At 42.3% G+C, this 24971-nt stretch overlaps 2 protein-coding genes across 8 annotated transcripts in view; one reads left to right on the top strand and one right to left on the bottom strand.

Annotated features, from left to right (window-relative positions):
• The window catches only part of sulf1 (sulfatase 1), a gene marked incomplete at its 3' end in the record, with an annotated part of 75295 nt that extends 62971 nt beyond the window's left edge, over positions 1-12324 (top strand). For 5 of the 7 annotated variants that reach the window (XM_079361406.1, XM_079361402.1, XM_079361403.1 and 2 more), the window contains 9 exons: positions 760-973; positions 1435-1681; positions 1778-1874; positions 1975-2069; positions 2239-2307; positions 3091-3263; positions 3443-3585; positions 3762-3885; positions 7456-12324. In XM_079361406.1, coding sequence (XP_079217532.1) covers positions 760-973; positions 1435-1681; positions 1778-1874; positions 1975-2069; positions 2239-2307; positions 3091-3263; positions 3443-3585; positions 3762-3885; positions 7456-8381 — 2088 coding nt within the window. Of the gene's footprint in view, positions 1-759; positions 974-1434; positions 1682-1777; positions 1875-1974; positions 2070-2238; positions 2308-3090; positions 3264-3442; positions 3586-3761; positions 3886-5332; positions 5367-7455 lie in introns of all 7 variants that reach the window. The other 2 variants (XM_079361408.1, XM_079361407.1) reach the window with 2 other exon arrangements.
• slco5a1 (solute carrier organic anion transporter family member 5A1) overlaps positions 10662-24971 on the bottom strand; it is a 37333-nt gene continuing 23023 nt past the window's right edge. Inside the window, exons 5-10 of the mRNA XM_079361417.1 lie at positions 21797-21961; positions 18534-18732; positions 14952-15111; positions 14074-14315; positions 13919-13983; positions 10662-12844 (exon numbers count right to left, since the gene is read on the bottom strand). Coding sequence (XP_079217543.1) covers positions 12387-12844; positions 13919-13983; positions 14074-14315; positions 14952-15111; positions 18534-18732; positions 21797-21961 — 1289 coding nt within the window. The 3' untranslated portion in view covers positions 10662-12386. The remainder of the gene's footprint in view (positions 12845-13918; positions 13984-14073; positions 14316-14951; positions 15112-18533; positions 18733-21796; positions 21962-24971) is intronic.

The raw sequence follows: 24971 nt of genomic DNA, 5'->3' as shown, positions 1-24971 counted from the left end.
AAGACAGAGATTGTTTTCATCCCTGAGTCTTAATACATCTCTCTTTCTCTGCTGACATAACGGCTCTGCTGATCCTGTAAGCTCTTCCTCCCAAATGAAACCTGACCTTCTACATTGCTCTTTGTTTGGACCCTCATTCCCACACTCACTGCTGATCATTTGCACGCCACTCTGCAGATGTGTCTCTTCCGTTTAAACGAGGCCTAACCAGTGCTGCTACTCACATCAATCAGCCTGGGGTTTCTTAAACTTGTGCGACTGGATGTTGAGAAAGATGCAGAGGATATAATATGCAAGTGAGTGGATGTGTGTTTATTCCACTGATGACGCACTGGGTTGCTGTGAGAGTTATAGGGGTATCTTTTTTTTCTTTTTTCTTGACACCAGACAGTCCCAGTTCATCTCATGCGGTCGTTTTGTTTTATCTGTCCTGCTGCTTTTGGACGCCATTCTTTCCCTCAGGCCGAGATTCGCCTGATATTTCTGTAAAAGGAGACTCTAAAGTCACATTATAATACAGGCTATGCTTGAGATTAAGTTATTCTGATTGTTAATGTCTAGAACACTGATCAACTTAAATATACACTTTTACCATGCTGAGGAAAGATCTGGGATTATGTCAAAGATACAAATCAAATACACTTTTGGTTTGTTCTTGTTTGTATAAATGTCCACATTTGAATTGGATTTATGTCGAAAAAAACTGAAGAGAGAAGAAGGAATTCATGTGGAAATGTTCTCTCTCCTTTTGGTTGGCAGAAGTGGCATTGTGTGGAGGAGATCACAGGCAAGTGGAGAATACAGAAGTGTAAAGGTGGCTCAAAGGAAGGCTCCAGGAAGAGGGCGCGCAGCCTGAAGCCTCGCAGCAGTTACGACAACAGAGAAAGGGGCTGCGACTGTAGTGATGCTGCCTTTAAATCCTCCAGGGCCAACCGGCGCTCCCACCGACAGTTCTCCTCCTCATCTGGCCAGCGTGAGTGCACATGAATCTGTTATTGCTTCATCTAATATTGTTTTAGAGCATGAAGTTGTGTAAAGTCATGGAGGATTGTGTGCAGGTTTCTTTTAGCTATCTCAGTCCATCAGTAAAGAGCCATGTCAACATGCAATGATTTGTTTCTTAACTTATGACATTGTATTGATGTCTGTCTCTCAATACGAGTTTGAGAAAAAAAGAAATCTGCAAAGGCTTAGGGCTAGATTTCCTGCACTGGATTTTTTTAAGCTCTAAAGGGAGACAGATGCGCTGAAAGAGCAAACATCCTGCAATAAGTTCTTTAATTTGTTCTGTGTTTCCCTGTGTGTGTGTGTGTGTGTGTGTGTGTGTGCGTGTGTGTTGCTAGGTTTATGGATCTGAGTGGTTTGTTGCCCTCTATTGGTGTGGGGAAAAATTACAGCTCCAGAAATGTAACAAGCAAAAAATGTGTGTTACAGGTTATCGCCCAAGGTTTGTCCACACTCGGCAAGCTAGGTCTCTGTCTGTAGAGTTTGAGGGTCAGATATATGATGTCGACCTTCAAGCGGACGATCAGTCAGCTGTCCGTCGCCGTACCATCTCAAAGCGACACTTCAACCCCGAGGACCCAGAGTTCGATTTAGGGACTGATGACGCTTCAGAAGAAATGCTTGCAGACGACACAAACGCTCTAGGATACCTGAACTCTGTGAAAGTTACACACAAGTAAGAGGGATTGCACAATAATGCACATCTATATATGCTGCATGTCTGTGAAAGGAGCAGTGGATGACAGGTGTGCTCCTTCTGCCTCTGTTTCAGGTGTTTTATCTTAATGAATGACAGCGTCCATTGTGAAAGAGAGATCTACCAGTCCTCCAGAGCCTGGAAGGACCATAAGAGCTACGTGGACCAGGAGGTGAGTGAACACACATGCATCTTTTTTTTTGTGGCCAAAGATATGTTATACAAGAAGATAAAAGATAATTGTTAAATATTTGTCGCACATTTGATTGCAGATTGAAGCCCTTCAGGACAAAATCAAAAACCTCCGCGAAGTGAGAGGCCATCTGAAGAGGACACGACCAGACGAGTGTGACTGTGGAAAGAAGGGGTCAGTCTTTAAGATTTTACATTTAAAGTCTCTCTCTTTCCTGCTTTCTCCATACAGAATGTAATTATTCTGAACAATTTTTACACCTGATTCAAATCCCTTCCCCAAAATGCAAAGCCCGAAAGCTTTGTGTCTGGTCCTTAGTCTCTTTCTCTCTTTATAAAACCAGCTATTATAGCAAAGGGGACAGAAAAGCAGAGAGATTGAAGAGCAGGAATGATCAACTCCATCCTTTTAAGTGAGTTATTCTTCCCCTTTGAATTATCTTTTTGTCCATTTAGTGTCATTCCCCGTCCTCATAGATTAACACTCATCCTAACTTTGCCTGATGCCCATCTTATGGCTCATGTCATTTAGCCAAACATCAGTAAATATCTGCATGGTCATTGCATGTAATATTTAAAGCACACCTTCATTCAGATAACTTTGTTGTCCAAGAACAACCCAGCATGTGTGTGGTTTGTGTTTGTACTATGATGTATGTATTCCTCTTGAACACAAACAAGTTAAAAAAGCATTTTGTCTCTACTTTTTTCATTCAGTATTTAGTCCTTGAATGGATTAATAATGACAGAGCAGACCTGTCCTGTCCTGTGTGTTTGTGTGTGTGTGTGTGGGGGGGGGGGGGGGGGGGGGGGGGGGGGGGGTCTCAAAGTAATGTAGTTGCATGACTTAAATGTTTCAATCAGTCAATCCCTCAAACAAAGCGATCAGCTTCCACCAGGAAACATTGGGAACACATTATGCCAATACAAAGCAGCTGTTTTTTCTCAGAGCCTGTTCTGTGTTCAGGAGGAAGATGGGACAGTGGCTAGAATATCATCCAGAGAAAAGTGGACAAAATAAAAGCTTAAACATGAAAGTAAACAGACTGTCATACCTTGGCATCAGTGATGCCTTCTGGAAGTCCCCCTAAGACCTTCCACTGTGTGGTTGCTGGCAGTACGGAGGGGATGTGGGCTGATGTCATCTTTGTGTTGTGCAGTTCGTTTTTCAATTTTTTACGCATTTTGTCTGACAGGGAGGCTGCGCATGAAACTGATGGACGTTTGCAGTTGTACAACGAGATCCGGAGGAGGAAGAAGGAGAGGAAGGTGAAGAAGCGGCAGAGGAAGGGAGATGACTGCAGCCTTCCTGGTCTCACCTGTTTCACGCATAACAATGACCACTGGCAGACTGCTCCCCTCTGGTCATGTATGTATTCTCAGACTAAGTTCATCACAGCGCAGAACAATGTCCTTGAAACCTGTTAAATGTAGAAAATCTGCTTTTTCTAACGTCTACCATTTCTTTATGACCTCAGTCAAATGCTTTTTTTTATTGTTAGTAATTTTCTGTTTAACTGACTACAATAAATCGCTGTTACTGTCTAGTGGGGGGATTCTGTGCCTGCACAAGCTCCAACAACAACACCTACTGGTGCCTGAGAACCATCAACGAGACCCACAACACACTGTTCTGCGAGTTCTCCACCGGCTTCCTGGAGTACTTCGACCTCAACAGTGACCCTTACCAGGTGTGTGAACATCTGTCAGCAGCCATTCAGCTATGCTCCCTTTCTCTCTGCATTTTTTATCAGTCCCTGCATCATAAAACTAGCTACAACAATATGTACATAGTGACAATACGTACCCAAATATGATGTGATTCTTGAGTTTCATTGTTCTATTTTTTTTTTTCTTACTTGTGCAGCTGACCAACGCTGTGTATGCAGTGGATCGGGAGGTGCTGAACTCTCTCCACGCCCAGCTCATGGAGATGAGGAGTTGTCAAGGTTACAAGCAGTGTAACCCTCGCCCAAAAGGCCTGGATACAGGTAAAAAAGAAAGAGTTAATATTTGACCTGTCCTAAAGTGTTGGTTCATGTGGACGTTTACTCTGGGTAGTGGAAGTTGTTATGCATACGATGACTGAAGCAGAATTTGCACACACAAGTGTAAGAGTGAACAGAAGACAGGATTTAATTTAGATTTAATGAACTTTCTAAAAACGACAAGCTTAACTGTATGCTGCAGGAATATCCATAATGGATGTATTTCAGTCTACTCTTCTGCTGTGTTGTGAGTCTGTTTCAGTCCCAGTAGTGTGTGTTTGCACATATCTGCATGCTGCATGTGAATGGGGATGATCCACTCAGTAATGTTTGCTGAAATTTCAGGTGGAGGTCAAGGAATCACTCTATATCATTTGTTCACTGTATTCTTTACACACTCTGCACTTTCTCTCCCAGAACAGGAACTTCATCTCACTAGAATGTCTTCCTCTTTTACACAACCCAAGTGTTTCCAGTTATTTTATGTTACAATAAAAAATGAGACCCTGTACTTATTTCATTTGTACGTCCTGGCCTTCAGCCTCTTTGTGACTCATCGACTGTTGGAGATGTTATTTTGAGGGTGCTGTCACCAAGGTAATTGAGGCTGTCATTTTATTTCTGCTCGTCATGTATCAGTGTTAAAATCTGCTGTTAGTATTTTTGCTACAACCACAAGGTCCAAGCACCCTTGCAGAGTGCATATACCTTACAGAGAAGGAAGGAAGGGGTTAATAAGTAATATTGCTATGATGACCAAAGCATTTAAGGTTGAGCAGCAGCTTTCGTGTGTGGCATGAACAGGCTGCGTTGTTTATGTCCTTAGGGTAAAAAAACGTAATGTCTGTAATTACCAGCTGGAGAGTGGAGCGCTGGAGCGGCCAAGCAGCTCTGAGAAAACTGATTGTGTTTCGGCGCTGGCACACCGGACTTGTCAAAGCGGTGCCAACACACGTCACATAGCAGCCTAAAATCTCTTACTCGCACTGACTGCCCTCGCTCATGTGTGATGCCAGCTCCATGAAGCGATGAAATTGCTGTTGTGGTTACATCAAGTGATGTTTTTGTTGGAGGAATAGATTATTAAATTTTAACTGGCCTCATGACATGGATCTCGCTGCAACTTGCTTCTATTTATGGCGTGTGACTCAAGGTTATCCAGTCAGGTGATAATAGCGGCTGTGTATTTTACTTTGAAGGGGAAACCTGTGTTAAACTCTGCACAACATGAGCCGCTCAATTCTGATCCTCATCTCTCAATCCACCACTTTGAAAACCCTCCATCAAAATCTCTTTTCTCCTCATTCTGTTCATCCAATAATCACATTCGTCCCAAGGGAGTACTAGCTGTGCATGAAGACATCTTAAGTGTGAATGATCTCTTTATCTCCCTCCCGTATCTCCTTGAATTAAAGAATTAACAATCGATTGCTTTTATTTTCCCGATCAGGAGGTAAAGAAGGAGGAAGCTATGAGCCACACAGGTATCCACCAATTTTTGTTTCTCTTCAGCGGCTTTTTTCCTTAACACCTGCATGGGCCGACTTCGCCTCATTCCCACTAATCCATCCATCCATCCATGGAGTGCTGGCGCTTGATCTGTGGCTGCATGCTGGGGACACGCTAACAAGCATAACAGATGATTTTTTTTCTCTCTCATTAAAGCAGCTTGTTTTTTTTGTCACCTCTGTGCTAAGTATTTGTCTTCACTTAAAACTGCTGGGTCATGTCAGTCTGCAGCTATTTGAACATATAATCAGCAGCCCACATTGTCTCTGCAACAAATGTCATATTTGCAGTTGCTTGAGTCAAAATATAGTTTTAAGGACAATCACATTAGCTATTCTTATGATAGCATGGCTATAATTAGTCCTTTAGTGAGGTGCTAAGTATGTGCTTCTACTTGAGACCCAACCTAGCATCAAATGCACGTGTATGACAACGCATGATACTGTATCATCCCCTCACTCATTCTACATGAAAGCATAAAGGAGAAGTTTGACATTATGGAAATACTCGTTTTGGACTTGCTTCCAAGAGCCTAATGAAAAGCTCAATAGCTTCTCTTGTGTCTGTATGCTAAATTTAAAGCGCCAGACAACAGCTGATTAGCTTAGCTTAGCTGAAAAAAGAACTTTGAAATCAAATAGCCTCTTTAATTTTGTTGTGTTTGAGTGTTTTTGTAGGGGAATCAGGCTACCTATTTCCCCTGTTTCCAGTCTAAAAGTATGGTTCCATGTAGCACACAGCTGGAGCTACATGCAGGGGAAAATGATCTTAGCTAGAAGCAGAGGAACACTTTTTTGTTTGTACAGGAATGTTAGGCTAGTGGACCTTTTTATTGAATCCATTACATACATGTATGAGGCTCAAACCAGAGACAGTTAGCTTAGCTTGGGTTAGCTTTTCAAAAAACTGGATGTTGGAAAATATTAGCTAGCTTGACTCTGCTTTAACATGTTTGTTTTTTTTAAAGAAAGAAAGACCATTTGCGTTATCCATTAGTCAAGTTGCTTTTTTTTTTTTTTACCAATAATTTAAGTTTTAATGCTAAACTAAGCTAAGCTAACTCTACCTTTAGTGTAGTTTCTTTTCACTTTCAGAAAGAAAACAAATAAGAACATTTCTCAAAATGTCCAAACTATTCCTTTAATATCACCCTCCATGCCATGTCAGCTTCATTAAAATACAAACCATCACCTCAGTTCTCCAGTTTGTCATGAGTCACGACATTCATACATTTACTCATGGCCATTAGCTTGTTGTAGACTGGACACACGAGTTGCTGTGACCTCTCTGTCCTCTCAATGACCTCTGTCTCTGACACCTGCTTACCAGGCAGCAGCAGCACCGAAAGTGGTCAAAGAGGAGACCAAGCCTCTCCTTCCTGTGAGTCCCTCAGTCTACGTGCAACCATCTCCATTCTCTAGCTGCAGTGCACACAAGAAAGCTGATCTTGCCAGGAAACTTAAAAGAGCACACTGTGTTTCTTTCCTAATGTTTGACTTACAGACATTAAACAGAACCCTTGTTTAGCCTTTTTTGCTTTTCGTTTTGTTTTCTGTGGATACACCGTTCAGCAGCAAGCTTTTCCTTTTTCCCTCAGCATCTTCTTGGTTTTTTATAGTTGTTCCTTCTCCTGTGAAGTTTTTTTTTCCAGGTTGCCTGACTTTGCAAATTTCATTCGAGTCAAGTCCTTTCATTAACTGTGCCATCATATTTTCTTGTACAGCTCAGTTTGTTGGTCTACTATTATGGATCATTCAATGTTTTATTTTCTGTCTGATGTGAATTTTTAAGGCAGCATGTGTTTGCAATACTCATGGCTTCAGCTTATTGTGGGTGCTGTGTTTATCTAGTTTTTCTAATGCAACTTTAAAGTACAGTATGGGTGCCTGTGTGTATGTACGTATGTGTGTTGTGTGTGTGGCTTGGGGAATCAAACCCCACACAGCTGGCTGCTGTAGTGAGAGCAGGAGGCTGGGCATCTGCATGCTCTCAGTAAACTTGAAAAAAGCTCCCTGCTCTTCTACTTCACGTCTTAAAAATGTTTTGTTTCTCTCTTTTTGGCAGCACACAGCCCATATGGGACGGACGACAAAGTTAAGCTGCCGAACTTCACGGACGAGGAGGTGAACTGGCAGGGACTGGAGGATCTGTATAGCGTAAACGAAAGCCTTTATGAATTAAGGCCTGACTACAGCCCCAGCCCAGACAATTGGGCCAACTTCCAGAAGGATGTAGATATTATATTTGCACTGCGTCACGTTTTAAACAAACTCAACCAAACCCAAGACCCTGACGACTCCACCCTGCCAGAGCTGGGCTCCGGGGCCGGGGGTGGAGGCTTCGAAGAGGGCAGCGGTGAAGAGTCTTCCTCAGCCAGCAACGTCTGGCCAGGACTGGCAACAGAGGACCACCCCCCCACCCCCGCCCCCAGCAAAACTCCGCCGGCACCACCCACACTGGAATGGAAACTGGAATCTGTCAACGACCTTCCTGAGAGACAAAAGGAAAGAACTGGGGGGTCTCTGACGTCAGGGTCACTGGCGACTGCATCATCAGAAGGTCCAAGTAGAGGCGGGCTGTTGTTCAAAAGCGACATGTGGGCGCAGCAGCTGGAGGAGATGGAGGGAGACATGTTCAGTGGGAATGGAATGACTGAGCTGGAGACACGACATGACACACTGCTGCGTACTCACAACAGCCTGCAACTGCAGCCAGCAGTGGAAGGGGGCCCTCAGGGTCTCAGCCTTGGCGTGGACCTTGAAGAGGAGGAGGACATTTTCAAGGCGCAAGGCTACCTCCCTTTCTTCCCACAGACACTGAGGCCCAAGGTGCAGACCAGCACCCCTGGGAGCCCCCCCTCCTCACAGAGCAGCACCCCACAGAGTGCGGGGCATGTACTGCAGGTGCTGCCTCAGACGACACTGCCCCTCACCTTGGACTATGAGGGCAGCGGCAGCTCTCTGCCTCATCCCTCTAATCAGACCCTCTGAGGCAGATGCAGGTGATGGCAAGCCAGCCAATGAGCTGCTGGTCGCTATAGAGACACAGGGACACAGTGATTGGGAGATAAGCATGCCAAGAAAGAAGGCATGTGAGGCCACCTCAATCAGAGGTGTATGAGTATTGAAATAATTGTTTATTTTTTTAAAGGTGCCTACATTTAATAGTAAACAGTGTTATGTTTTTAAATATATATTTAGAAAAAAAAAAGCCTTAATGCAGCTGAACTTGAGTGTTGAGATTACAAACGGTTACTCACACACAGATAACACAACATAATGTTTTTGATATATTTTTATGAAAAAAGTGTGAGTGGTAAAACCAATTCAAATGAATGAATGGTTAGCATTAGCTTTAGGTAAGCTCCAGTCTTTTAAAAACAAATCTATCATCATAAATCTGCCCGGGGACAGGATGCTGAAAAACCCTGTTTTATCACTTACATTAACAAGGTCAACATTGGACCCCAAATGCACTTTTAGCTTGGTCCTCTTCTCTTTGTGGAGATGAACTTTAATTCCAATTATTTTTCTTTTTTTCAATTTTAAGAACTACTGTGTCACTTGTGAGAAACATCAACATGAGTAACACAAAACTGTATTTATTAGAAGCTATTCTAAAATGTGTTATTTGATATATTTTATAGAATTTTCTCTCCTGTCTTTCCATCTGCTTTCATTACAAGTCTCAGATGTTTAGACAATCATGGGTTTTAACAGTTATCATCTTAGTTATTCTCCTACATCAAGAATGTGCATTTATGTGTCTGTTTGGGAATCATTGCACCAGCTTCATGCTTGTCACCATAACCAGTTTGTATTTTGTTTTAACATCACTAAAAGCATCTGCGCTAATTAAAAGCAAACGTTTACAAAATCACCTCAGCTCTAGGAAGTGTTCATTGTGTAACTTTTTTGGGAAATAACAGCAGCTAATCATGTGGTGTACGATGGAGTTCTTTGAATATGTGGCTCATGATCTCTTCAGCCAATGTACCTGCACAGCCTTTATGAAGGGGTTACTCTGTCTGACAGCACACTGTCACAGCTCTGGGTAAAAATGTGATGGTTCTAATGTTAAACTGGTTCTACTAAAAGCTGATGCTGTCCTCTTTGTCTCAACAGTGTGTGCACGTGTGTGTACAAGTGTTAAAGTTTGGTTTCAGGAAAGCCATGAAACTTTTCAGAAATAAACCCTTTCAACCTTCCCAGTGATGTTTCAGCTTCAAATGTTGATCCTTTGAAGGGAAGACATTAAATCAGACATGTTGATTTCCTTTTTTTTTAATACAGTTTTTAATGACAAATATCAAGTATTCAAGGCATTTGTAAACCAAGTGTTCACAAACAACTATTAGACTTCTGCTCCTGAAGAACTAAAGCAATTAAAGCTCGACTTTCAGAATGCAGCTTCTGTTCACTTTCAGTTCAAATACTGATGAAAGAAAACGGGTTAAAGCAGATATGTACAGTCAACCTGAAGTGGTCAGTGTCAGCAGTAATCCAGGCATCTGAGCAGCAGGTTTACAGTACAGCCTTTAGTGTGGATATGCTCGTTTGGAATTACTGCATGATTCTCTGTCCTGACCTACCAGGAGTGCACCGCTCTGATTGACCAAGAACGTAGTTTTTTTCCCCACACACATTTAGAAACAAATATGTTCATTTGTATTGAATCAGTCCAAACTCTCATATACTAACACTTTATATTTAAATGTTTACAAGATTCATCAATACTGTCACGTTGTCTTGTTTGAAGACTGATTAATGTAAGGGGACGGGCAGAGAATCATTACAGATAAGCAGGGCATTATGGGTAGAAAATCTTGTTCACCCTTCTGACAGGAATATATATTAAAAAAAAGCACTGCCATATTCCAAGTCCCTCCCCACATGACAAAGCAAACACAACCCTTCCCCTGTGATTAATACTGTTCAAGTACGGAGACACAAATGAACCCTTTGATGCAGTTTAAAGTCTTAATTGTTATATTCGTCTCCACTATGGCAGGTTGTTAGTTCATAAATATGCTCCTAACTATGTGTGAGCTCTACAATACGCTTCATTTGCTTTGTCAGTATTTACACAATGATCACTTATGATTATGTCATTTGAGGTACTAAGTCACAATAACACTAAATCAGTTACCACATCATAACCTCTACCTGGCAGAACAACAGGAATCTTGGCCCAAAGTTCACTTTTAAAATACTTTCACGGCTTCCATTCTCCATTCTTTGTGAAGTAATAATAACTAAATGACAAGGTGATCAGAATATTAAATAAAATTACTTTATTACACTTATTTTAATGACAAATTGGTTTAAAAATGTGTGCACCTAATGTGCATCTAATACTGAATTAAGGTTGTTTTGATCACATCTTACCAACAATGTCATTTTTATCTGCCTCTTTAAACGGAGGTCAACCAAAAACATACTTAAAAAAAAAAAAAAAAGAGCCCAAGGTAAAAGAAAATAAGAAAACATCTGCCCTTCTCAGATTTGTGCTGGTTAGAGACAGAATCTCCAAATAGAACTTTTCTGCAGCTTTAATGTGGTGTACAGTAGGTCATTAAAAAAAGCTAAGTTCAGTGCAGTGGTAACCTTTAAATATGAACCCTTTAACTCATAACACAGTAGGTCTGATTAACAGCAACATTCACTGGCCTTCACACAATCTTCTCTCCGTCCACTAGAGGGCACCAAACACCCAGAAATGGAATAATCAGCGCCAAATAAGTTTCGCTGATAAAAAAGTTGGTTCACTGTTGTTCAGCATGCTTTCTGCATTTTTTTTTTTTAATCTAATCTACTAGATTACTACTATTTACATCTAATGACCATACACATGGAGAGGCCATTGCACAAAGCCAAAATGATGCATCTTTTTCGATTTTCTAATGTTACAATAGATACAAATAATTTAACTTTGAAGAGATTTAAAAATGGGTTAAATTTGTTAAGAAAAAAGTACAACTGTGTTGCGTTTTCTGAATCTCCATGTCTCTAGTTTCAAGTACAATCACATGTTAAGGACTTCCAGTAGCTTCAGCACACGGTTAGATATGAACCCTTTCTTATCTCTCTCTCCTGTTTGTCGTTACGCTTTGTAACAATAAAGTAGTGTCATGACAATAAAATAAAGATATCAAGCTACCTGACGAGACGAGACTTATCACTGAAGTCGTTTAACATGGTACCATTGGGGCTTGTGGGCTTTGAGCTACATGTTTACCTTTCAAGGCAAGGAACTTTGTGTTCATCAACACAAAGCTGAGGGAAACAAAGCAGAATAACGTCGCTCACTTCGAGGACAGGGACTGGCATTTTCGGTAGCTAGCATGTAACCTGGTAGCTAGCTTTGTATACTGGACTGGCCAAGACAGCCTGAGAGGCACTGTTACGAAAATATGTGAAGGGAATAAAGACGTGAGAGGACAAAATCAGATGGATGGAATGGCTGAAAAAAAAAAAATATGATATGTTCAGCGCTCAGAAAACAAAACAGGATTATTGATTAGCCAACAACACATTGATCTGAATGAATGAGGCAGGGAAGACAGAGGAGTTTCAGACGTAGAATAGAGAGAGAGCTGTACAGTACTGAGAAGGGAGGCGCTGTACATTGGATCTTGCATAGTACAGGTTTGTCACTTGTGCTTTAGATGTCTGTAAGGAGATTGTAATGCCCTGCCTGCAAACAGTAGCACCATGTGACGTCTTTACATCATCCGAACCTTGAGGTGGAGGTCTGACTGTCTGTGTGGCTGCAGCTGATCATATGCTGAGAGTCAAAGGTCATCCGTCATCCTCCTGTTATAATAAACGACAATGAGCAGCCCTTTAGGTGAGGCGGGCGCACCTGTGTATCTTCCTGTCAGTTGGGGAGCAGGGTGAAGCCAAACCAGGCGTCTGATTGGTGCGGCGCAGACACTGTGGCGCAGAAACAAACAGAAAGGCACACGTCACGATGTAGCCCAGGCTTTGTGGCTCTCAGACATGGGCGGAGCCTCTGTGGTGATGTGGTAACAGGATAGGCGGGGTTATTGCTTTAAGGGCATTGCCATGGCAGCTGAGGCTACTGTGGCCACGGGTGAGCAGCAGGGCGGCTGGTTGGTCGGCCCGCGGCGGGATGAAGATGGGGCAGGAGCGCGTGCGTGCGTGGCTCTTTTGGCCACCGGCATGGCAGATGAGCTCGCTGACGGTGCCCAGTGGAGGCAGGTGTTGGCGCCAGCGCTCGTTACGCTCCTCCTTGTGCTTAATAGAGTACCAGGTGAGGAAGATGAAGATGAAGCCGACGAACTTGAGGCTGGCAGCCAGGCCGAAGTAGACGAATCGGAAGGAGGTTACGTCGTACTCCCAGCAGGAGCCGTGCACACCGCAGTCCTGCTGCCACAGCATGCAGGTGGTGTCAATGACAGCACCAAAGTAGATGGGCGTGGGGATGTAGGCTGCAAGAGGAGAGAGACCAAACTGGTTAACAAGACGGGTACCAAGTCCAAATCCTAAACGTTATACTAGTCTTTACTCTCAAGTGTATTCAACTTTGTATTCATTAAAGTCACATGCGCAATCTCTATTATATAAGAAGGTAAGTCACTGAATGTTTCCTAGAGTTTTACTACACTCTAGCTGTAGGTCGTCAATCTGACCTGATCGAGAAATATTTCAGGTTTTACAAAAAGGTGTTTTGTAGAAGGATGCATTTTTATCTTCACCGTGCATTTGGTGCAATAACATGGTAATAAAACCCTGGGACAAAGCATTCATTCTTTTCTAAAGCCGCTTTTCTCTTTAGGAGTCCAGTTCATGATAGTCAATTAAGTCCTGACATAAAGTACAGAGATATTGAGTACATGCGGCACTTACATTCTACCACTAGGTGGAACCAAATCACCAAGATCCGAACTCCAGTAATCCACTGAAGGTTCACAAAATATTTGAATGTATTTCAAATCAATACAACCCGACTAGTAAGGAAGGACTCAGAGGGATGAAATCATTTGTTTAAACATCTCTCATATCGAGTCCACAAAAACCGAACCTTATAAAGAAGAATTTTTAAAATGGATTGCTGAGCTGTGGCGCAGGATTGCATCAGATTGGATGAAGAAAACGATTACTCATTATTGAGACCAAACTGTAAGAGTCTCCTCCTGACCCTGAGCTCACGTTGAGACGGTTAAAGAAAAATGACAGCTTTACGTTCACGCAGACACACCGAGCAGACCAGAGGCAAGTTAGGGCAGCGCTCATGAACCCTGAGGGCTGCACTAACACTTCTCTACATCTGAGTTCAAAGAGCTGCAGCACTGCTCACTCTTCAAATTGTAGGATGTTAACATGGAGAAAATTACAGCCAGAAGGTTATGGACCAGCTGACAAACCTAGACTATAATAGCATGATTAGACTTGCTGCATGAAACCTTTAAATAGTAAAAGTGACTCTTTCTGATTAAAGTAGAAACTATGTTGATTTGATCAAGATTTCAAGACATTTGAAAGTTTTGAACATTGAAGCTTACCAAGAGTTCGGAGCAACACAAACTGCATGCCAAGAGCAAAAGGCCTCTCCTGTTCATCAACAGACCTGAGAGAGGAGACAGGAAGTGTAAATGATGCAGAGCCAGCGTCCAAATAAAGGAGAGAGCTCATCCTTTAGACTCATTCCGCCTTTTACCTGAGCGTGACGATGATGGCGGAGGGCTGGGCACAGGCGGTGATCAGAGTGACGATGAAGAGGAAGATAAGGAAAGGGATGAGGGTGTTACAGGTGCGGTCGCACTTCCCCGACACAGCGTATCCGTTCTCGTTCAGGTAGGTTTTAACGATGACGAGCTGCAGCTGGTTGACCTGACCGCCGGAGGACGGCGTGATGACCTGTCTGCTCTGCACGCAGCCGCAGTCTGTGTAGTTCCTGATCTGTGACAAAAAAAAAAAAACTGCCCGATCAGATGGGAGTCCCCTGGAAATGCAGTCAAGGATTCTTTTGGTTCTCGATGATCTGGTGGTTATAACTGAAGTTTGGACGATAAAATGTTAGAAATTTGTCTGTCGTTAATTCTCACAGCTTCTGAGTCCATGCTTTTAAATTGAGTCACAGCTGAAGCTCCTGCTGATACACCCACAGACTGGGTGGCTCCACACAGATTTAGACATTTCCTTTCCTCTTGTTACTATAATTTCCTACTTGCGATTGTGGCAGGGGTCCGACACTTCCTGTTCTTTGGAGAAGAATGTGAAGTGGGTGTATGCAGCAGGTCTTTGTGTGTCCATTAAGATTCATGTCTCCTTCACCCGACTTCACCAAATTCCCATTCAATGAGCCTTTGTTTGTTCTACTTAATGTATAAACGGCTTGACAGAAATCATTTCAGACTGAACAATGAATTTGTCGATGTAGCGGGTACACGATTTTGTGTGTGTGTGTGTGTGTGTGTGTGTGTGTGTGTGTGTGTCTGTGTCTGTGTCTGTGTCTGTGTGTGTGTGTGTGTGTGTGTGTGTGTGTGTGTGTGTGTGTGTGTGTGTGTGTGTGTGTGTGTGTGTGTGTGTGCTCACCCCTGTGCTGTCGTTGCCAACAGTGCTGCATCCAGCCAGACACGGGTTAAAGTAGGTGATGCCATCAGAGCCGCAGACCGGAGCGTACTCGTGGATCCTGCAGCCACAGTTCACGTTACAACTGCCCGTCAGGTTCCTGTGGGTCATCGTCAGGGTGGGCCTGCACAGGTGGACACACAAACGATGTGTTAAGAACAAAGAAGGAAATCACAAAACTGCCCTGTGAAGCCTGGAGTGTATAAGCACTGTATAATAGTTATTACAAAGCAGCGCCTTCAATCTCATCAGTGGACCGAGTTTTTCGACCATTTCAAGACCGGATGTTTCAAGATGTTCAATGCAGTCACAAGACTGCTTCATTTCTCCATGTTTGTTTCAGAGACACTTTTTAATAAATCAATATTGAAAATAGATTTATAATATATATGTTGCATTTTCATTCCACATTTCTGGAACACAAACGATGTCCAGCAGTTTGTCTTGTCCTGCCTCGTCTTTCTGCACGGCAGCGCTGCAGGAAGTTTACAGGAATCAAAAAAGCAGAACAATGTCGTATAAGATGGTGTTTTAACAGTATTGAAATCTAATTGTTAAAATCGAGTATTTCACGCGAGGTCAATAACTTACTGTAGTCTCCGTCTCATTATTCATCTGCTGCACATCATCATTTTAATAAACTCTAACCTAGCCCCGCCCCCTCACTTCTGTGACGTGTGATGATAGACGGACGGAGAGGAAGTAGCACCTCCAGCTGCTCCACGGGCAGTGTGGGAACAGTTGCTATAAGCCAAACTGGACTTTGGCTTGGCCTGAAGCGGGAGCAGTGGAGCGAGTCCTGGGTTTTCTCTGTGAGGCTTCGCTCTGAGCTCTGCGGAAAAGCCACGGACATGCAAAACTAACAGTGACGGGACATGTCCCTCTGACTGTTTCATTTGTTTTTTTTGACGCCAACTACGGATATGCTTCAAAGAATACATTGTTACATAAGCAAATGCAAACCCACACAACATGGGAGATTAGAAAAACCTCAGTTAACAATCATTCCTCACAGAAAAGTGTCGGTGATCTCTTTTTGTATTGGATGTCACATTAGGCCTGTCCTGACATAAACGTGTCACATTCCAGACACTGTGTGTGTGAGGGACAGACACACACAAAAAAAAAAAAAAAAAAAAAAAAAGCATCAACACTTTTGGATTTCTGAACTCACTTCACTTTTGAACATGTCCTTTTTATCTCAGACTTTCCTTTGTTCAGCCCAAAAGATGTTGGGCCTCTTCTGAATCTGTTTGCACGCTTGCAGCGCTGCACGCAACATTTCTGATCACGGCGTAGTTTCATCGGGAGAGTCTAAAAGTCAGCCTCTGTTTTTAATAAAAGACAATTCTGCAGGAACATTATATAATGCCATCTCTGAAAAGATTAAAGTCTGTCAAGCCCTCTTTTTTTTAGTCATATTGTCTCTTCTGTGTCTAAGGGGGGGGGGGGGGACAGCTGAGTGAGAGAGAAGACGGGTGACACAAAGGGTGGGTTTGAGCTAAACATTCCTCATGTGGGTGCCACCAGTGAGCGGTGAGCAGCGCACTTCATAATGAGGAGCCCCGCCGGCTCACACGTCTTGTTGACCCTTCTATCAACAGCGGCTCAGACAAAGACCTGTGTTGTTAATGGGTCAGCTCTGGGGCTTTAACGGGCACGCCGACTATTTGGCAAATAATCACTTTGATTAACATGGTTATGTGAAAAGTACATTTCACACAGATTTAGCAGCTCCACCTGTGTGCGGTCGAGGTTTTAGGAACCTCTCAAACAGAAGACATGACATGCTCATACAGCCCACAACAGGGAATCATCTCTGATATTGAAATATGTTTTTTTCAATCTTGAAATCTTTAGTTTGTCATTGATTTTATGAACACATTCAATATTCAGTGTGGTGAGGTCAGTCACTGATACAGTAGCGGTGTTTCCTACCAGGTCACTTCCTGCATGGTGCCTCAATGTTCCAAGTCTGTGTGTGTGTGTGTGTGTGTGTGTGTGTGTGTGTGTGTGTGTGTTTATTGAGGTGTGTGTGTTTCTGTCTGCGAGGCCTGACACATGTGACAACATGTGGTTTGTTAGCCGGCTGCTGATGCTTCGTTGAGAAGGAGGTGCAGATTCAGAAATAGAGGTGGCAGAATGATTCACTGGAGCCACGAGAGCAGATGCTTGTGTTGCTAATTAGTCATTCTCACTCAAACAACACGCCACAACGAATGAGGATGACGGGAGCGATGACAGCGTCCGAGCCACACGGCCTGCTCCTGTTTGAATGGAGTTTGGCAAAGACTGCATTTAGACTCGCATATTAAGTTATATCCAAACATTCAAGTTCACATCCATGGGTGTTTCCCAGAGAATGACACTGTAACTATGGCCTGGGAAAGGAGTTTGTAAATTTGAGATATTAAAAGACTGCATTACCTCATTAACAAAATGTCAAACAGCCAGGGTTGGACTGTGGCAAAATTGGTTTAATGAGACACAAAATGGCAGAGAACATCTCTTTTTGTGGTTTCCCACTTAAAGGCAGGGTAGGAAATTTTCTCCAGATACTCTTTTTAAGATTTTGGTTGAAATTGTCTTTAGGTCCTGACAGTAATTAATAACTCAACTAAAAAAAAATCTGTCATCCTTAGTTGTTGTAAACGCGTAAAAACCTCGACCAATGTCGGCACTCGACCACATTTTATTCAACCAATGAAGCAGACTCTCGACTCCATGCATGCACAAGCCCACATTCAAAGCATGAGCTGAAATCTGCTTCTGGACCAATGGTGCTCGAGCATGTAAGTGAGGGGCGTGGCTTTTGAGAGAGCACAGAGGGGGTTGGGTGAATACGGAGAACAGAGAGGATGCTACTTTCAAAATCATGCTAGTTTTCGAAAATTACCAGCCCTGCCTTTAAGCAGAAGACAGAATTAAAGAGGAGAGATTGTCCAATTGTTGTTGCAGATGGTTTGATTGTCTTGGACGAACAAAATGTTTGACCTGATGTTTGTTTGCTTTTCAAGATTTATTTTGGGCTTTTAATCTCTTTGTTACAGAGACGGGAGAGTGGTAAATTAGGGAGCGAGAGAAAGAAAGAAAGAAAGAAAGAAAGAAAGAGGAATGATGTGCAGGAAAGAAGCTACAGGCCAAATTTGAACCTGGGCTGCCGCCTCGAGTACGACAGCCTCTGTACACGGAGTGTGCAAACTAGCCACTGGGCCACCAGCGCCCTCGGACCACATGTTACGATAAAAAATTCCCTCAAGATGTTCCAGAGATTTAGCGTTCCAGTAAATGGGAAAGACTTGAGTCACATCATGCTCCATTTCATACATGCACTCCTTACAGTCTCTTTAAAAAAATTTAAAAAAAAATTCAGATCCCTCTAATCTTCTGTAGTCTTTTTTTTTTTTTTTTTTACATGTGGGAGATTTTTCCTGTCATGGCATCATCACTTTGATCAAAGTTTTGTCCAGCTCTCCAAAAGTTGGCGATACAAAGGACGGACAGGCTGTTGATGTTGGCTCGTAGGAATAAGGAGCTCGTCCTTACCCGGTGGTGTAAGGTATGTTGATGCCTCCTAAGTTGATGCTCTCGCAGCCGACGATGAAGAGTGTGGAGAAGCAGAGCAGAGACACACCGCTGCAGATCATGGCCAGCTTGGCCGACTCTCTGGCGCCGAGCTTCAGCTTCTTGATGATGTAGCCTCCCAGCACGATGCCCACCCCGGCACTGGGTACGATGATCAAACCTGCGAAAGAGATCAAAGAAAGGAGGAGGGTTGTGTCAGAGAAATTAATAAGTGTTGAAAACAGTACAGAAAGAGAGCTACTAATTTACGTCATGTGAATGTCAACGCCTAATTAATGACTGTAAAGCATGATTGACTCGATGGAATAAGTTCTGACCTTCAGTATTTCAAATCAGACGGAGAACATGATAGAATGCTTCTCAATATGAGACTTTATGATGTCTTGTTGTTGGACACGTATCTCAATGTGAGCCACAAGTCAAAGCAGGATGTAAAAAATGATGTAAAAAAGGCATCAATGTGACCACCCTAGGCTGCAGGCCATCAGTGATTCAGATGAGGCTGCGACACGTGCGCTCACTCTACTAGAGCTACTCTAATGCATGAAGAAGTGTCATGGTGCAGGAGACAAAGCTCGGGGAGGCTGCACATGGTCAACCTCCAGCCTGACCGAAGGTAAAGTACTTGACGGCGGGGTAATGAGCATGATGCCTGCAAGGGGGTTAAGAGTCACCAGAGAAAGAGGATCAGAGAGATGTCATCACATCAGATGTAAGCCTATCTGAGTGGAAGCATGTTTGTGTTTGTATGAAACACAGTGAGCTGGAAAAAAAGTCAGAGAGTCATTGAGGACGCTCAGTGAGAGTCAACAGACAGCTGTAACAAAATATTATCCTGGAAGAGCATGTTTTAGTTAAACCTTGTGCTTTCTGCAGGATTAAACATGTGCACAGCCAAAGCACATTATATCAGAGTGACACACACACACTTAAATGCTACACAAATTTACACATCTTATCTGGATTAGTTGCAATGCTGGCAGAAATGTGAGGGAGTTTTCCTGTTATAAGATAAATATGTCATTGCTAATCTGTTACAGCACAGCTCTTAGATGACAGAACGTTGCCGTGGGAGTACGAGTTGTTGCAGCACTTTTTGTCTCTTGTGGAAGGAAAAGCCTCGGACAAACAAAAGAAGTTAAGAGAATAACATTGAATAAGAGTGCATGCTTGAAAGGAAAAGGGTCTGAGGTTGGAGAAGTCACAGAGTGCTCAGACAAACAGGCAGAGAGCAGCAGCACAGGGAAAGTGCCAGCTGAGGGAGGTGTGTGAGATATGTTACATGCTATTTTTGTATCAACGTCTAATGAGCATGTAGCAGTGATGGCTCTTTACCTCATCCCGACACACTGTTTGCTTCTCTTTTGTTCTGTACATACATACATACATACATACATACATCCATTATGGGCTGTATATGATCAGCATCCTGCTGCACCCGAAAAAGAGACTGAACAAAACAAAGTTGTTGGTTTTAACACTTAAAAAAAGACTATATAGCTCTATAGCAGAGTGGTGCTATAATCCCCCCCCCCCCCTGCAACACAACAACAGTCATTTTACTTGTAGTTAAATTGTCAATCTAGTTTTGAAGTTCTCATAAACTGGCTGGCTGACTGCTTTTATTTCCACACATTTACAACAGAAAGTTAGGGAAGGACTTGTGATGGGTGTTAAGGTGATTTTAGTTTCCAACAGGCCTGAAACGTTCAATAAACAAGATAGTTTTTGTTCTTTTTTTTTTTTAAATCAGCAAAGAGAATTTTTTAAGAAGCAGTCAAACATTATTTTGCTAAATCATTAAAAAAAAAAGATTATTTTTTTAATTCTCTGAACTTAAATCTTAAACTTGTTTGTTTAAAACCGTGATTGACATGTAAGGTAAGGTTGATATTTTTCTGATTTCCTAAAGGTTTGATAAACACGTCTCCAAAGATAAAAACATGTACTGACTAAAACAGTGAGAGTCCGTACAGAGTCACATGTGCTGACGGGCACGCTCCTTCTCCTGCTCCTGTACAACCATCATCACGTCCAAACAGCTTGGCATCCTTTGGGTAGCTATGGCAACTGCACCACCCGTTTGCCGTTAACCCTTGTATCCTGGCAACAGGCAGATGAGATGAGGCAAGGGTATTGTGTGTGTGTGTGTGTGTGTGTGTGTGTGTGTGTGTGTGTGTGTGTGTGTGTGTGTGTGTGTGTGTGAGAGTTTGTGTGTCTAGAGATGGCCATATGTTAGCTTGGAAATAATTGGACATACAATAATGCAAACACCCCCCCCCCCCCCCCCCCCACCCCTTCACAACATTTAGTCAGTTCACACAAACACGCTTGATATAACAATGATTCTACATGATGTGTTAGTGGCTCTGACTCAGACGTTGTCATTGTAAATCCTTCATGTTGTGAAGTGTGTTTTCATCAGTCCACAGAGAAGTGTGTGTTCAAGTCAGGGATCTGATGAAAGATCACCACTGAATGAAAGTCAGCTTCATGAATCAGTGTGCTGCTCTGCAACTGTGAATCACCCCGTGAGCACATGGAGAGAGGCGAGTCTGCATGGCAGCATAAACTGGTACACAACAATGGTGCATATTTGACACGTGGATGCGTCTTTTATCCTCAGGTGGAGGTCCCATAGAGTGAAAAAACCAAAGAAGGAAAAATAGCTTGAAGAATAAACCATTATTCACGTTATTAAAACTGAGTGTTTTTGTAAACGGTAAATGGACTTGGGTTCTTCTAGCCTTCTGACTAATCAAGGCACTTTTACACCATATGTCACACCTACCCATTAACACACTGAACTTTTAATATAGCCATTCTCAAAGCAGTCTAACCACACCCTGATAACGGTGGCAACAAATGTGCTCATGTTCACGTTTATGTTGTGTGTAGTTATTAAATATCCATGTATGTAGAGTCTGTTCAAACGGTACAGATATACAAACTTACATCGTTGATGTTTGCTTGAGCACACGTGGGACCTCCTTAAGAAGCTTTATAATAAAGAATGTGGTTTACTTGGCTGATGCTGTTTTTCAAATTGTTGAAAATAATTGAGGATCTCTTTTTAAATCACGGTTAAAGTTTTTCATTTCTCCAACAGCATCATTGACTTGAATGACTCACAAGACAATGCAAAAACATGGCTGGGTAAAAAAAAATGCTGAAGTGACAAAAGGTCAATAAAAGGAGACAAATTCTGAATAAAAAAAACTTACCGGTGTAAATGCTGGCGTTTGACGCGGGGATACCAAACTGTGACTCAATAAACTTGGGGATGAAAGTGATGAAGGCGGTGACGATGGCACACTCGGCCGTGTAGGACAGACTGACAAACAAGAAGGTCATGTTGCTGAGGATCCTCAGCGCTGCCTTAGGGAGGTCTGAGGAGGGAAACAAGACATGACAGAGATCTTTATTATTGTGTGCAGTAATTAACAAACCATCAGACTCTTGATGAGGCTCTCACTCCCACACTAACTGAACTCGACGGATTCACGAGAAGAAGAACGATCATGACTGAAACGCTGTGAAGGACAAGAGGCAGAAAAAGGTTCATTTGTGAAACAATAAAATTGAAATGAAAACCAAAGCCGACAATAGAGAAGCTTTAACACCACCTTCAAGTGTCTCAGAAACACACAAACATGCCTTCAGCCTTGACTCATTAGATTTGGTTAAATCCTTTGTTTCACACAACAATGCTTCTGCAAACATCATAAACACATAGGCGCTCGAATGATGTCATCGTCACTTTAACACAACAAGATCAAACATGCCCTTCAAGTATTTCGGCCTCAGGATGGTTTCAGTGTAGTTTCATTATTATTTCATTTTCATAACAGTTTACATGGACTAAATCTAAATGATGAGATCTCTACAGTCCAGCACTTTGTTTGCATACAGTCAGTCTGCTCTATTAATCCCCACAGATCAGACCCAGATGTCAGAGGAAATGTAGTAAAGAACTTTTTTTCCAACTAAGAGCTAAGCTTTTTACTTACAGCCACATCTACAGGACGTGTGCTTGCTGCCATGGCAACTCTTCAGACTAAGTCCTGATTCAATGCTTTTACATGTCCATCCATTAGAAGTTTTTAAATTTTTAAATCTGTGATAAAGTGTTTCACAATCTACGGTTTATGACTATGTGTTTTGATATGTTAAGCAAGACAATATGAATCAATATGTATTATATTTAGATTACAGCACAAAAAGTGTTGTAGTAATAATAAAAGAACACTATATGGAAGAAATGATGTAAAAGACGTTTTTCATTAATCTGAACAGACGGCTCTGTATTTGTATTTATCACAGTCCCATTGCAGTAGAGCAAGAGGTAAAGTGTTTAAATACACAACCAGAGCGTCACATACTCAAACTTACATTCACATAGTGTCTCATCGTCTCTGCTACGACCTCCTACAGATCGATAGGTGAGCTGAGTGAGTTACATATTTTGAGGCGTAAACAGGGGCACAAACAAACATGGAAGCTGGAAAACATTTAAAGGGTTTTTGCTGAGACAAAGCTGCATCCCTTGTCCTCACACCTGATAGAAATGAATACCACATGTAGGCTTTACTGTGCCAAAAAGCATGTTTCCATGTTCTACAACAGAATCTAAACCAACAAGCTTTCTGACCCTCATCATACACTCTTGGTACTGAATCAAATGTCCACCGATGTGAAGTCTGAAAGTTTGAAAGAGACCGCTACATCGGTCTGCCAAGCTAATAATCCCAACTGCCTAAGTACGAACACAGGACTATTTAAAATGATGATTGAGATTGAATTACATATAAAGAAAAACAGCATCAGTTGGCATTCATCTTCTAAGTTTAGAGACAGCCAACTATGTACATCTCAACATTAAGTCCTATCCCATCATCCAGCTACGTGCATAAACAGGAAACATCAGGAGTGGAGACATGTATTTGTTAATTGACCTTATACTGGAAAAGTTTATATTAAAACGCTCTTTCAAGAAACTCAAGGTTGAGCTGCAGAACGTCGCTCTCAGGGTTGTTTTAACACATGAGCCTGCATTTCTCCAATCACTGAGGTTGTAGAACTCCAGGTGCATGTTTGACAGAATGGGGTTCTCCACCGTCCACAGGGACCAACGATTCAAGCTGCTGATTGTCTGACCAGCAGATGTACTTACGTTGGCTTTCATGATGTTTTAAAGAGAACCAGTGAACCGTCTCTATCATCTATGTGCATTATTGAATCAATAGAGACGCACTTCGATCAATATTGAAGTGAATCCATACTGAATTAAGTCCTGGCATCTTGACAACACCCAGCACTGAGTGAGACTTTAAACGTTGTCTGCAGCAAAAGAGAGAAAAGAAAAGAAAGGAAAGAGGAAAGAAAAGGCAGAAACTGATCACGGATCATGCTGACTTTTGAAGAGGAGTTTATTTTGATGCTGGCCGGTCTCATTGGATGTCCCAGTGCCTCGGTGTGGGGATCGCCATCTCTGTACTAATTCAACTAATCCTGTTGTGGGTGGGGACACTGTTAGCATCTGCCGGTCTTACCTCAGATCAAAGGTATGAATAAAATGGTGAAGCTAATTACTTCATTCCTGGGGAGTGGGCCGTAATCTTGTCTGGGGGGGGGGACACAGATGGAGCGGTCCTGTTGGCATCTACAGCAGCTGCTCCCTAAATCAACCAGCCCACTGACTTGCATTATTTGCTTCTTTCTTCTTCTTTTTTTTTTTTTTTGCTGTGAGGGATTAGCTGATGAATGGGTCAAATGCTTTCATCCATCTGCTTTAGTGAAACATTGATCTTTCAGCAGAGAAAGGTATAGGTAACAGCATAATATCTGCAGAATAGAGAAAGCTGCTTCAAGCTGTGTTTAAATCCATGAAGACGTGTAATACTTGTGTGCAGAGGATCATTGCGAGCTTAGACTTTCTAAACCCAACATAATAATATCACAAGAACTGGAATAAATCTGTAGTTCTAACACTGACGTATGAAAGCGGGTCAATAATTACTGCCCTTTGCTCTTTTTCCTGAAGTTTGTGAGAAATGTGTTTAAACATTGGTTCTGGATTAATCTTTTGAAGTGAGTATTGTACCATCTTAACCGTGTGTACTGATCACTCTGACCACTGGTTTGTGCTTTAGAAGACACCATACAAAAAGCTTAACTAGGGCCCGAAACACTGACAGGGCGAAGGACCCTGATGTTTCCCAAAGGAGTGTTTTTATTCGTCCACAACTTTGCCGCCATTTTTTAATGGCCTGTACGTGAAAACTCACAGCTGCAGTTTTAATTCATCTGTATATTTTAAATCCTGTGAGTTGTACATGGCTGCAGTTAATCATCTATTATACCTTAAAGCCGAAGAAATGCAAAATCTAAAATAAAGTC

The sequence above is a fragment of the Symphodus melops genome, assembly GCF_947650265.1.
Source record: "Symphodus melops genome assembly, chromosome: 14".
Taxonomy (NCBI): Eukaryota; Metazoa; Chordata; class Actinopteri; order Labriformes; family Labridae; genus Symphodus; species Symphodus melops.
The sequence above is the reverse complement of the archived record's forward strand: the minus strand, read 5'-3'. Positions and strand labels throughout refer to the sequence as shown.